Source organism: Dermacentor andersoni, chromosome 4 (genome assembly GCF_023375885.2).
Source record: "Dermacentor andersoni chromosome 4, qqDerAnde1_hic_scaffold, whole genome shotgun sequence".
Taxonomy (NCBI): Eukaryota; Metazoa; Arthropoda; class Arachnida; order Ixodida; family Ixodidae; genus Dermacentor; species Dermacentor andersoni.
In genome coordinates this window covers 32,455,026-32,467,842 of record NC_092817.1, presented here as the reverse complement: position 1 = coordinate 32,467,842, position 12,817 = coordinate 32,455,026, and the positions used below count along the sequence as shown (strand labels likewise).

At 44.9% G+C, this 12,817-nt stretch overlaps 2 protein-coding genes across 2 annotated transcripts; one reads left to right on the top strand and one right to left on the bottom strand.

The window, feature by feature from the left end:
* LOC126536879 (pyridoxal kinase-like) lies at positions 1-1,127 on the top strand. Its single transcript, XM_050183916.3, has one exon. It carries the CDS (start codon positions 138-140, stop codon positions 1,044-1,046), a length of 909 nt encoding a protein of 302 aa, XP_050039873.1. The 5' UTR covers positions 1-137; the 3' UTR covers positions 1,047-1,127.
* Positions 1,128-3,680: 2,553 nt separating this feature from the next.
* On the bottom strand, positions 3,681-12,610 carry wol (Dolichyl-phosphate beta-glucosyltransferase wollknaeuel). Its single transcript, XM_050183931.3, has 9 exons — positions 12,495-12,610; positions 11,955-12,132; positions 11,766-11,812; positions 11,127-11,288; positions 10,490-10,600; positions 10,013-10,072; positions 6,137-6,288; positions 5,941-6,026; positions 3,681-3,929 (listed from the first exon to the last, which is right to left on the bottom strand). Exons 1-9 carry the CDS (start codon positions 12,564-12,566, stop codon positions 3,811-3,813), a joined length of 987 nt encoding a protein of 328 aa, XP_050039888.1. The 5' UTR covers positions 12,567-12,610; the 3' UTR covers positions 3,681-3,810.
* Positions 12,611-12,817: the final 207 nt, after the last annotated feature.

Sequence of the window (12,817 nt, the reverse complement as noted above, 5' to 3'; positions counted from 1 at the left end):
ATACGCTAAACGTAAGCAACAGTATCGAGCAGCGCGCGGACCGCGCAAGCTCGTGCACAAAGCGCTTCACAAGAGCAGCAAATTTTTAGCTGCTGTACCGGGCCTCGCAGCGCATTTACCATCTAGCTGACAGGGCCATGATTTCGATTCAAGACAGCCGCATATTGTCAATCCAGAGTCACGTCGTTTCTGGATACGTAGGAAACAAATGCATCGCTTTCCCGTTACAGATCTTGGGATTCGACGTCGACACGGTGGACACGGTGCAGTTTTCCAACCACACGGGCTACCCAGTCTGGAAAGGCCAGGTGACCGACACTGACGACTTCGAGTCAATGCTGAGTAATCTCGACACGTCTGTCTACTCGCACGTCATGACGGGCTACATTTCGTCGGAAGCGCTGCTTGAGCGTGTACGCGACCTCGTCGCCGAAATGAAGAAAGCTAATCCCGAAGTGGTCTATGTGTGCGATCCTGTAATGGGAGACCACGGTTTCCTTTACGTCCCTGCCGAGTTGGTGCCCATCTACAAGAGAGATCTACTCCCGATGGCCGACATTGTGACGCCAAATCAGTTCGAAAGTGAGCTGTTAACTGGCATCACGATCCGTGACGAAGGGGCAGCGCTCGACGCTATGGAAGCACTGCACGTAATGGGCGCCACATCGGTCGTTATTACGTCGACTACGGTGGACAACAACGCCAACACACTGGTAGTGTTCGCCAGTAAGCGCACCGGGGACCGGATGACTTCGCTGCGAGTAGACGTGCCGCGCATAGACGCTCACTTCTGCGGAACAGGCGACCTATTCGCAGCCATCCTAGTCGGCTGGATGACCAAGTCGAACAACAACTTGCGCGTGTCTGTCGAGAAGACAGTGTCTACCATACAAGCAGTGCTAAAGAAGACTTACAGACATGCCCAGAACATGCATGCAGAGTCAGAGCTCAAGTATACCAACCACGAATTGGAGCTACGGCTTGTCCAGAGCAAAGACGAGATAGAGGAGCCACCACAGAACTTCAAATCCGTGGCCCTCACCTAAATTTATGCAACACCACATTTCCGCTGCTTTGCAGAAGTCGGCCAACGGGACAAAGTGAGCCAATAAACATGTCACCCATTACGAAGTTGTGTTTGCTGTTACATCATCATCATCAGCCTGACTACGCCCACTGCAGGGCAAAGGCCTCTCCCATACTTCTCTAACAACCCCGGTCATGTGCGAATTGTGGCCATGTTGTCCCTGCAAACTTCTTAATCTCATCCGTCCACCTAACTTTCTGCCGCCCCCTGGTATGCTTCCCTCATCTTGGAATCCAGTTCGTAACCGTTAATGACCACTGGTTATCTTCCCTCATTACATGCCCTGCCCATGCCAATTTCTTTTTCTTGATTTCAACTAAGATTTCATTAACTTGCGTTTGTTCCCTCACCCAATCTGCTCTCTTCTTATCCCTTAACGTTACACCCATCATTCTTCTTTCCATAGCACGTTGCGTCATCCTCAATTTAAGTAGAACCCTTTCCGTAAGCCTCCAGGTTTCTGCCCCGTAGGCGAGTACTGGCAAGACGAGCTATTATACACTTTTCTTTTGAGGGATAATGGCAACCTGCTCTTCATGATCTGAGAATGCCTGCCAAACGCATCCCAGCCCATCCTTATTCTTGTATTCATATAGGAGGTTGTGGCCAATTACTACACCAAGGTGGCCAATCCTGCTCTGGCGAGAGAGTGCGTTGCCGGTTCTGGTCACGGGGTTCAGGCCGCACTCCAGGCCTGTTACAAGTGTTTGTCAAATTTTATTCAGGATTTCAATAGGTAAGAACAGCAACACAGATTCACAGTGACCCTTTATTCGAAGATTCATGCTGAAAGTGCTGCAGCTGTTTCCAGGCAACCGACTCCCATGTGGTCTTTCACAGTTTCAATGTAAATGGCAAAGATATGGCAAAGAGAAATGGCAGCTTGACAGATCTAAAGATTCACACAACAGCAAATACTATAACTGTGCTTTTCTTTTATTCGTCACAGGCCACAAATTGCTACACTTGTGAGCTGGAATGACTCTATTGCAGTCAAAAGCACGGTTCAAAGTACTATTGTGCTCAATACAAGTTGTAGCACTGGCATACACCCATCAGTTCTTTCAGTAATGAAAATGACAAGTTCAATTTTTCTTGCAAACAGGGTGCTATCAGTAATTGGAACGGTGATTAGCAAATTTTATGTGTAGGTGCTGCTATGCGGGTACTGTATGGCAGCACACACCCCCCCCCCCTCACACACACAGACTGATTCTCGCGTTGCAACCCATATTGAGTGCGATTGTATACGGTCAGCAGCAATGTCGCAACAATTTGCAGCATGAGTGAGTGAGTGAATAAACGTTTATTGGGTGCAGCAAAACAGGATGAAACGTGCACCCGGCTAATCCCACGACGGGACTGACAAGTCTAGCCTGCCGGCCTGATCGGGGACGTGCTAGATGGCCAGAATTTGGTCTTCAAAGGCAGGACTTTTCAGGAGCGCGTCCCACTCTTTCTTGGTGAACCTGGGGCCCAACGACCCTCACTCCCAGAGCATGTGAGACAAAGGAGACAAAGTAGCAGCCTCACCAGAGGCCACACAAGAACAATTCGGGTAAATCTCAGTATATATGCTATTAAGGGGTACCGGATTTGGGTAGGAGTTAGTTTGCAAGAATCTGAGCATGGCCCCTGCGGCCTGCTTAGCTTGGAATGAGGCGGCAGGAAAACCCTTCTCTCTAAGTAAAAGAATTTAGTGATCTCATTGTGCATGATAGGAGCGTCTCTGCGTCCGGGGAGAGAGTCGCCCTAAGCGAGGGCAGTGCGGTCGGTAAAGCCACGCGCAGCCTCGTGGGCAGAGTCATTGAGGTTCAGAGGAACCCCCTCAATCGCCCCGACGTGGGCAGTGTATGGAGCTGTCGCAATGTTTGGCACCTTTCAGAATTTGAACTGCCTGCCAGGCTGTGTGGCCTTTCTGGAATACATGTATTGTGGTTAAGGGTACTGGCTCACAGAATTCCATCGCCTTTGGCTTAGAAAGGTTCACAGTTCACAAACCTGCATGTTATCTATATTAATGGCCATTCAAGAGTTCTTGAATGGCCACTAAGGTGTCTGAACACATCCAGGAGTCTGACTGTGGCCAGCTTAGAGATCACAGCTTGCGTGGTGTCGTAAATGGCTTGAAGTTCCATTACCTGACTGCAGGCTTCCTGGTATGTTTAATACTAGTGGCTGTGCATGAACTTGTGTGTAGGGCTAAGAAATTATATTCAGCATGGATACCTTACTGGGAAGGCCATGAAAGGCTGAGCTATGTATCAAGACATTTCGTGCTTTATTGTTAGTTTCAGCTATGAGATAGCTATATTTTTTTTTCTCCCGTAGAAATGAGCAACTTATCCAGAGAACAAAATTACAGAGCATGTGGGCTTTGCAATTCTATGGTGATGACCTGTTACATCACACACAAATTAGTGCACATGTTAACAAAATAACATCAGTCATGTCCCACTTCCTTGCCAACTTGGTACTTTTCGATGAAACTGCCATTATGAAATGTGAAATTGACTTTCTTATTTGTGCTGTCAAACATGCGTACTTTCCAAAAATTATTAGACAAGGCTCCCTGGAACTCACATGACCAAGGTTTATTTTGAAAAAAGCATTTATTTACCTGCGCAGACCATGTTCCAGCACACTGCGCGTCACAGCATACATATAACAAGAGCGTGTAGAAAAGAGAGAAGCATATAAAAATGAAATAAGACTAGTGTCACTCATTTGAGCTTTTTTGGCTGTGCTGCAATAGACCAAGCACCGATCTTGTACCGTAACCAGATAAGAAAAAGGTCCCGACCCATCTCTACCCATGTCCAGATGGGTACAACTTTAGAGCCTGCAAGAGAGCAGCAAATAAGAATAGCACCTACATTCGCAACACAGTAGTTCTGGTAATGGAATTAACATCTGAGGGGTATGAACAGCAATTTCTGAAGTCAAATCATATTATAATTTGAATACTTTTCAAACAAAAAGTGAATAGTTCTTAAACAGTGAATTTATTTGTTGTGGGCTTTCAAACAAGTTCACCCAGGACATGTATAATGTAGGGATTTCTTTTATCATCCACCTTTCAGGACGGGTCGATAAATTAAAATTAAATTCCAGGGTTTTATGTGCCAAAACCAGAATCTGATTATGAGGCAAGCCTTTGCGGTGGACTATGAATTAATTCTGACCACCTCAAGTTCTTAATGTGCACTTAAACATAAGTGCCCTTTCCCCCACCCCCAGTGTAGGGTAGCAAACCGGATGCTCTTCTAGTTGACCTCCCTGCCTTTCCTGTCCTTGCTTTCTCTCCCTCTCTCTCTCTAAACATAAGTACACAAGCGTTTTTGCATTTCGCCTTCATCGAAATGCAGCTGCCATGCCATGGCCACTAAGCTACAACTGGCCGATAGCGGTGATAATACAAGCAGAGTGGCGCTCAAACCACTGGTGAAGTGCAAAAAAGGAACAGCATTGGAAAACAACTGGCCCTGAAGCCTTTCTTTTCAAAGTGAGCATGCACGTAGCCACACCCTGTTGAAGTTAATGTAACACGCTATTGCTGTTGCAAGTATACACTCATGCAGTAATCTGGTCTATTCAGGATGCAATATGAGGGCCCATGTTCAGCTGCCAACTTTCTTCTATGCTATAGCATATGTAAACTTTTGTACCCATCAGGGCGCGGATATTCAAGCAAACAAGAGCAAGAAGCAAGTGAATCTGGTTTCTGACTAGTACTGCATCAGAAAACAACGTCACGTAATACTAAATATGAGCGAGCATCTTTTGTTCCTCATGTTTTTTTGCATAGGGAAGCAAAAAATCATTAACCACCCAGAGAGACCATTTGAATGAGGTGGCATTAAAATCTACCAAAAACATATTGTGTCAGCTAAATATGTGAGATATGTCTGAATTACGTGAAATTATGAATAATCAAAGGTTGGATTACTGCAATATGACCACTTTTGATGTGTGCTAGCCAAACTTGTTATCATTACATCACATCTGACACAAAATAGCTTTTATATGTCCAATATTCGTCATAAGCATATACAGTCAAACCTCATCATAACGAAACAAGTGATATAACGAAGCAAGTGAAAATTCTCCTTGAAGTCTCCATATATATATATAAATAGTGCAATACATGAAATAATGGATATAACAAAGTAATTTTGCCTCGCAGGAAGCACAAGTTGGCTGCTAGCTAACTTGACACAGTTTGAGCAGGCTAGAAGCAGCTAGAGCTATAGTTTAGACATCTCCAAGATGGCTGGCACTTGATGTGTCGAAGCCATACACTTCTAGCCATTGTGAATAATACAGTTTAGACATCTCCAAGATGGCTAGCACTTGTTGTCTCCAGGCCATACACTTCTAACCATTAGGAAGAATTTTACTTAGAAAAAATGTTGAAATTTCGAAGGCATTGCCATGGAGGATCCAGGGAAGGCTCAATGAACTGGGATGGGAGGAGGGGGGGGGGGGGAGCGACACGGTCAATTTTGTGAGCACGGAGTAATCCATACTGCAGTAGATGCAACAATGGTAGTAATGAAGTAACAGATATATTAAAGTAATTCTGCCTCCCCCTTTACTAGAACAACATTTTACTGTATTCATTAAATGCCAGTATCCGCAATAAACATTTCTGATTTGCTTTGTTATATCCATGTTCGTTATACAGAGGTTCAAAGAGGGACTGTAATTCAAGAGAGATGGTAGTGCTATACTGACATATTCTTTTTTGCATGTGATACAGCGTAGCTTTCATTCAAGTATATAGCAGGGCATAACAGGGGAAATACTAACAACTCTAGAAGTTCGAAGAAATAGCAGTCAAAAAGACAAACCTTCAATCTCTGTCCAGTGAACAGCAACTTCAGCTATAGGAAACTTCAGTGATTGAGCTATGTACAGGATCTCGACGTCGAAAGCCCTGAAATCAATTTAACTGTACAGGTTAAAACTGTTGAAGTGCATCGAGCATTGGCAAGGCAGCAGAGCATATTTTCATTTGTAACAAGCAGAAAATGTGGAGTCGCTTACCACCTCTCCACATGCAGCGAGGTGAACAGGTGTGTTGCTGCTTCCCGGCTGAAGAGCTTGAAACCACATTGTGTGTCCGCAATGCCCCTCACGGTGAAGAGCCAAACAAGGAAATGGAATCCATACATAAGGAATGTCCTAAATATTGACCTCTGCAATGAAGAAATGAAACAGTAGCAAATTAATGATAGTCAATGCATATTCTTCAGTATTCTAGAATGCCTGCCTAGCTGCACTAAAATTGTGGGGTTATTTACAAGAGGTCGCTTTCCCAGATGCTGTTCACAGTTTAACCTCCTCAGTTGCCTGGTACCAAATTGGGTACATTGATTTTATTCCTTTTCGAAATGAATTCAGAAGCGATTACGCAACAAATCCATTCCAAACATAGTAAGAGGCATGTGGAATTGTGTGGAATTAGTTAAAGGGAAGCTGAAAGCTTTTCCAGAAAAAATGAGTGAGGAGCAGTACGTCATGGTTTTCAACCCTCTGAATTCGAATATCGCAGCGAAATTGAGCGAAAGAAAGCGCAAACAGATTTTATTTTGACGAAAAGTGCAGCAGCAGACTCGGGGCAGCTCGCGCACCTCGTTTCCGCCTGTGATTGGTCGGGCGCCTTGTGACGACAACAATGGTGTTCGTCCGGACCGATTGCTGCCGCTACACATGAAGCACGGTGCAAGATAGTTTGGTGCTGTTTTGCTGAGACGGTCATGGAAAATTTAGAGAGCTTGCATTTCTCTGAGGAGTTCAGCGTTAAGTCCAAACCCCATGAGACCGATTTTGCTCGCGACGGCGATGGCTTCGAGCGGCAAAACAGGCCGTCGCTTGAACAAATTGCTCGGTGTTGTCGCTCGATCGCTCGTTTCTAGAAATCTAGAACTTGTCGCTCGTCGCCCAGAAGTGCTAAGAGTGACTAGCCAATAGTGCGAAGAACTGGATGTACATAACTAAAATACTACTGTTTGTCGCACAGAACTAGCGAACTATTGAATTTTACACATGCAAGAATAAGAACCTAGTGCAAGACCTTCAGAAATATTTTATGCTCCTTTTTACAGTAAGATACATCAACTTAAATTGATAAAGCACGCGTCATGCTAGTTTCGGCGTGTATAATGCTGCCCTCATACCGGGAAGTCGTCGCTCAAAGCCGTCGCTCGCGTGGAGTTCGGCTTGTAGGGGACGATTGAACGCGACAGCCATCGCCTCGCTTGTCGCTGTCGCATGCAAGATCACTTGTGTGGGGTTTATACTTTACTCACTACATGTACGAGCCGATTGCGAAGAGCCGGCCTCTCCAAGAAGCAAAAAATGTTGGTGCAGGCAGTGCTTTCCACGCGAACGAAGGCGAAGTGTTAGCACCTCCTCGTGTTGGAAATGTTCTTTGGCGAGCATGTTTTTTGCTAAGCTGCACTCAGCGATTCAGTGAGCATGTTTCCGGGCAAACAACTGTAGTGTTATGTTCCTGCATGCCTCCTCGTAGAACGTAAGCGGTGATGCAATCTTCGGCATTTGTGCGCTGCCCCAAAGCTATCGACAATCTACACAGGCGGTTTAAACGCGGGAAAAGTTTACCGGCTGTTGTAGCACGTGTAGTATAGAACCTTCATCAGCGCGCCGTTCGCACGCTACTCGTAACCGGTGAATTCTGTCGGCTACGTGAGATGGTCGGTTTCTCTGTGTGTGCGAGAGAAGGGGGAGCGCAGCGTCCTGGCGTGAGCCGGCTTTTCAACACATGCAAACTTTACAATTGCACTGCGTTATCGCAGCTGCATGCAGGCTGTTTCACAACACACGTGCAAATAGCAAATTCGCGGCGCTTGGCGATGAAACCTGTGTCAAGGGTGGGAGATAAACATGCACCTTCCGTTCAGCGTGCCAACACGAAGGAGAACCCAAAGCACGCATTATTGATAAACTCTGGTAGTAATCGTTGTCATGGAAGTGGTTAGAGCACAGCACTGTTGTTCTTGAGCGCTTGAAGTTCTTTCGCTTCACAGCAGCCTCTCACTTAGCTGAAAGCTTCTTGTCTTGCGGGAACTAATGGAACATCGGAACATCGTCGCGGCCGCTGGTGTTCGCGCAACCGTAGGCTGCACAGAACGCCGGCATGATCAGCCTACAAGTTCAATTGATGCTGCGCACGTCAACTACCACTCTACATATACACAAACAAAGGAATGTAGGGTCAAGCGAAGCAGATTAGGATGGCACGCACGCAGAAATAAGCACGGTCAGGCATGGTCGCGGAGACTGCGAAGGAACGGAACGCCAGTGCTGACGTCAATACACCGTGGTTTCCGGTCTCCGCTCGCATCGTCAGCGTCAGCAGCAGTGCATGGCGTTCGACGGGGGGCGGAGCTACAGCGCAATTTTAACCGCGATTATGTCGCTCCTAAGTAATAAATCCCCCCCAAACTTTTACCTGCATGGTTTCTAAGGTTCCCGCATCCGTATATGAGCGTCTTATTGAATTTGACAGACTCTTCAGCTTCCCTTTAAAGCGTATTATGGTGGTGACATTTTATGAAAATGTCAACAAACTTTGTTTAGGCCATCGTGTTGTCATCGATGCCGAAAAGCACCCACGAGGTGTCTTTCAAATACTGCGAGTTGACAGGAAAATCCAGGATGCAGCATCGACATGCATTACTACCACACAATGTTACTACAGTCAACATCCAATTTTCCAGACGCCCGATTTGTCGGACATGCCCGATAATTCTTACACCTTTGCAGCACCGCCATGTACCCCATAGGGTCAATTTATGTATAAGAACGTCGGAAATTTCGGACACAAAGGGCCTTTGCCGTCCGATTTTTCGGACTTTTCATCATGTCCTAAGGTCCAAAACGACATAATCAAAGCCACCACTGCCGCCATTACGAATACTTCGCCGCCTCGAACCGGCGCTCTCGCATGCAGATCTAGTGGCAGTCGTAGGCACCACTGTGGTAATGCTAGGCCTAGCTAGCTACTTCGACCTTTGCTACCAAGCGTCTTGCTGTTTGGTGCTGTGTTTTTTATTGAAACACTTCGCCACCATTAGCAACGGCGCCGACTCCGCCTTTTTAGTTCTTACATTGAAGCTCAAGAAGCACGACACAATGCATAATGCCAGTTCGAGAAAGTCAGCTTCGCCTCACTACAGCGGTGTTACACGATGTAGCATGTGCAAAGTATTTCGGTGAAGCATACCATGAGTAGGAAGGGGCAATTGTCATGGGACACGGTATGTATCCCACACGCATGTACCCGCAGTCTTCTTTCACAGTACGAGATACCGCTGAAAAAGTATGCTAGCAGGCCTTTAGAGTTATTTCGGATGGGCCCGTGGCGTTTTGAGCCCTTAGAGGCAGTAAAAGGCCCTTATTCATTTTTTTTTTTCAATCTGCCTGATTTTTCGGCCGTTTTCGCGACCCTTAGGGAGTCCAAGAAATCAGACGTTGATTGTACATTATTCTCTTTGTGCTTAGGTCAATAAAAATGGCTTTTACAAGGATCATGAGGAGGCGGTTACTTTTTTTACTTTCATGGCGATGCTGCCTTAAACACCTAACTAGGGAACCTAAAAGTGTTTTTTCAAGTTCGTAATATACCAGTCGGTAATAAGAGCCGACTTGAAAAGCAATTAATTTTCTGAGTAATCTTAGAGCCTGACGAGGTTGTAGGGCACACTCAGGGAGATGAGAACCTTTTTTCAGTGCTTGATGAAAAAGCAGAAGAGCAGTAGCAACACCTGCCCCAGGTAGTTGGTACCCTAACAATGGCAGATATTATAAACTGTAGCACACTATTGAAGCCCATGACTTTCAGCATGATGAGGCAGGTATCATAAATATACGGGAGGTCACCATCCAAGTTGAACTTACCTCGGCGATGCTATCCTTCTCCAGATGTGCACGTGAACCAACTACCACCACATTAGTGCTCTACAGGAAGAATAATAAGTGTTTATAGGAGGAGCAGGCAGGACATGCTTTTGAATTTTGACATTCTAGGAACATTCTGACAACTAGGTGTCAAATTGGGAATATTCTTCTATTTCTATTCAAGAAAGTAAAACAAGGCAGCTACAGTTCAGTTATTAAGCTCAACTTGTGTGCTTAAATGCCCGAGAACTGTTTGGGGTAAACTATCAAAGGTATAGCAACAACCAAATCTTACACAGTACACACAGAATGAACATCACCAGACCATTTGCAAAATTCTGTAGTAGTAGGCATCCCATAAAAAATGAGACAGTTTGCCTGTGGCTTTTACATTTCCTTTTTCGCTTACTAATGAATTATGAACAAATTACTACTACTACCTCTACTACTTAAAAGCAGGACAAATTATAAGCTTGCCTGCTTGAGCAGCTCATTTGCCACTTCTTCAAGCTTGTCCAGGTCAGAGAACTGTGTTGCGCCATCGGCATCTGCAAAAAGCAGGTGCCTCCCTCTGGCGCTAAGCATCCCCTGGAATGAGACCATTGTCAGTGGCACTATTTCTAGCCATGCATGACTGTTTAGAAGTTACTGATTGGCAGACGCTATTATTAGCAATGTAAACGTTAATGCTGCATTGTATTAGGACTTGTACATGCTCTACAAGGCAGATAATGTCTCCTGAGCCCATAACTGATAATAGTACCGTTATTGTTCACTCACAGCGAATATCTTGACAGAGAAGGATCAGGAGAACTTTTGCTTTAACTGGCTTTGCTGCCAATTGACTTTGTAGATGTCCTGGCATGATGTTTACCACCATTTCTCACCCACCACTTTTTTTTTTGCAAATCCCATTTTGACTAGTACTTTATCACTAATATGTGTAGAGTTTGACATTTGTTGGGCTGCAATACAAACGCACTTCTTTTACAGCCGGAATAACTTTTTTTAGGGCTTCCCTTGTTGTAATACCATGATGTGGCACAGTGAGTATGTGACAAAGTTAGCAAACAGTGTGTGCTTGTGTTTTATGGACCAAAGGAACATTACAAACCAGGCGCACAGCACCACCCTTTCCACGGTTCTTGGCCAGTGTTAGGACCCGGACCTTCTCGGTTCCATACTTGAGGCTGTACTGCATACCAACAGACGTCGTTCGATCCCGGCTTCCATCATCGACGATGATCACTTCATAGGTGAAGTTTGGATCCCTCTTCTATGGTGTAGAAAATATTAGGTACTGTCAAAAAAGCTGGTGAAAGACAAAAGGTAAAACAAAAAAAAGTAACAACAAAGACCAACATTTACTAGGAGGTAAAACAAAGGAATGAGTTTTAACTTTGTTACTGTTGATGTTTTGACTCTGAAAATGCTATCAATATTTGTACTAGTAGTCATCATATAGTGAGCAAATTGAATGTCATTAATTTTCACACACACTCAGCCAAAGCAGGCTCATCGTGTAGACATCAAACAGCAAGTGCCAAAGCTGAAGCAGTGGCATTTCGATGTGAGCAACTTTCAGTTTGTGAGAACGTGATCTGGCGAAATGAAAAGAAAAATAGCAATGGTGCATCGAGCTTGCAGACCTTCACGTTTAACTAAACGACAGTTGGTATGCTATGTCAGAACGATTCACCAGCTGCGCTTTTGCCTTGAACGCCGTGCAGTACCGGTACCGCTGTTTTCATACCTGCCTGGCCTCCAGATACTCCAGGCACTCGTCGAGCATAGGGGGAACTAGAAGAGAAAGAAATTGAGAGAGAGGAAAAAAGAAAAAGAAAACAGCGATATGACAGGTATTTTGAGATTTCTTTCACGGAAGTCACAGGACAAGCATATCTCGAAAATGAGCATTACTTAAATGATCTGCTTTACTTACGACGCTTCTCCTCTTCGTATGCAGGGACGATAACGGAGAGATCGATGCTTGGTTCATCTCTGAGATGAGGGTACTGAAAGCTTTGGCCGGGTTGTGAAGGGTCCTTGAAATTGAATTCTTCGGAGTACCGAATAATTAGCGGTATTCTCGATGAGGTGGCATAGAGAAAGACGCACAGCTGCAAACAAGAAATGAAGAAAGGGAGAGAGGGAGAGAGAAATGATCAAGTGTCATATACACAAACGTCAATAGCAATGAACTTGCCAGTCGGCGACGATTTAAAGAACTGTAAGTAGACGACGCTGTGCCAAGAAAACACAGCCATGGTACATCAAATAGCTTTAAGACATGGCTCGTCAACTACAAAACCGGCGTGCGAAGCAGTAAGCCGCAACCACTCAAATGCTTTCAGAACGAGCAACGCAAGCGTTTGACAAGTCAAAAGTTCTTTGAGCAGTTGTTTGCTGCATGTGAGGTTATTTTATTATTTTTTAAACACGGCACAAAAGGAAGCACCCACAGAAATAAGTGAATACTTACCACCGCAAATATAAATCCCGCCAACAATAACAAATACCCAAACGCGGACCACCAGTCCACGTAGTCCCACATTGCAATACGGATCACGCACGGCAGACAGGAACCGAAAGGAACCAAGAAAACGGAAGCGAACGGAAGCTTGCTAAAGTTAGGTAGAACATGGAGAGATACAATAAACAAAAGTCGCGAAAGAAGTGTTTGCGCGCGCTACCGCTTCTGTGCAAACTGATGCAAAAATTGCAGCTTAAAACAATTAATTCATTGTGTATTATTAACCGTCACATTATTTTACAAAGATTGTTTCAAAATTATATATTTAAACA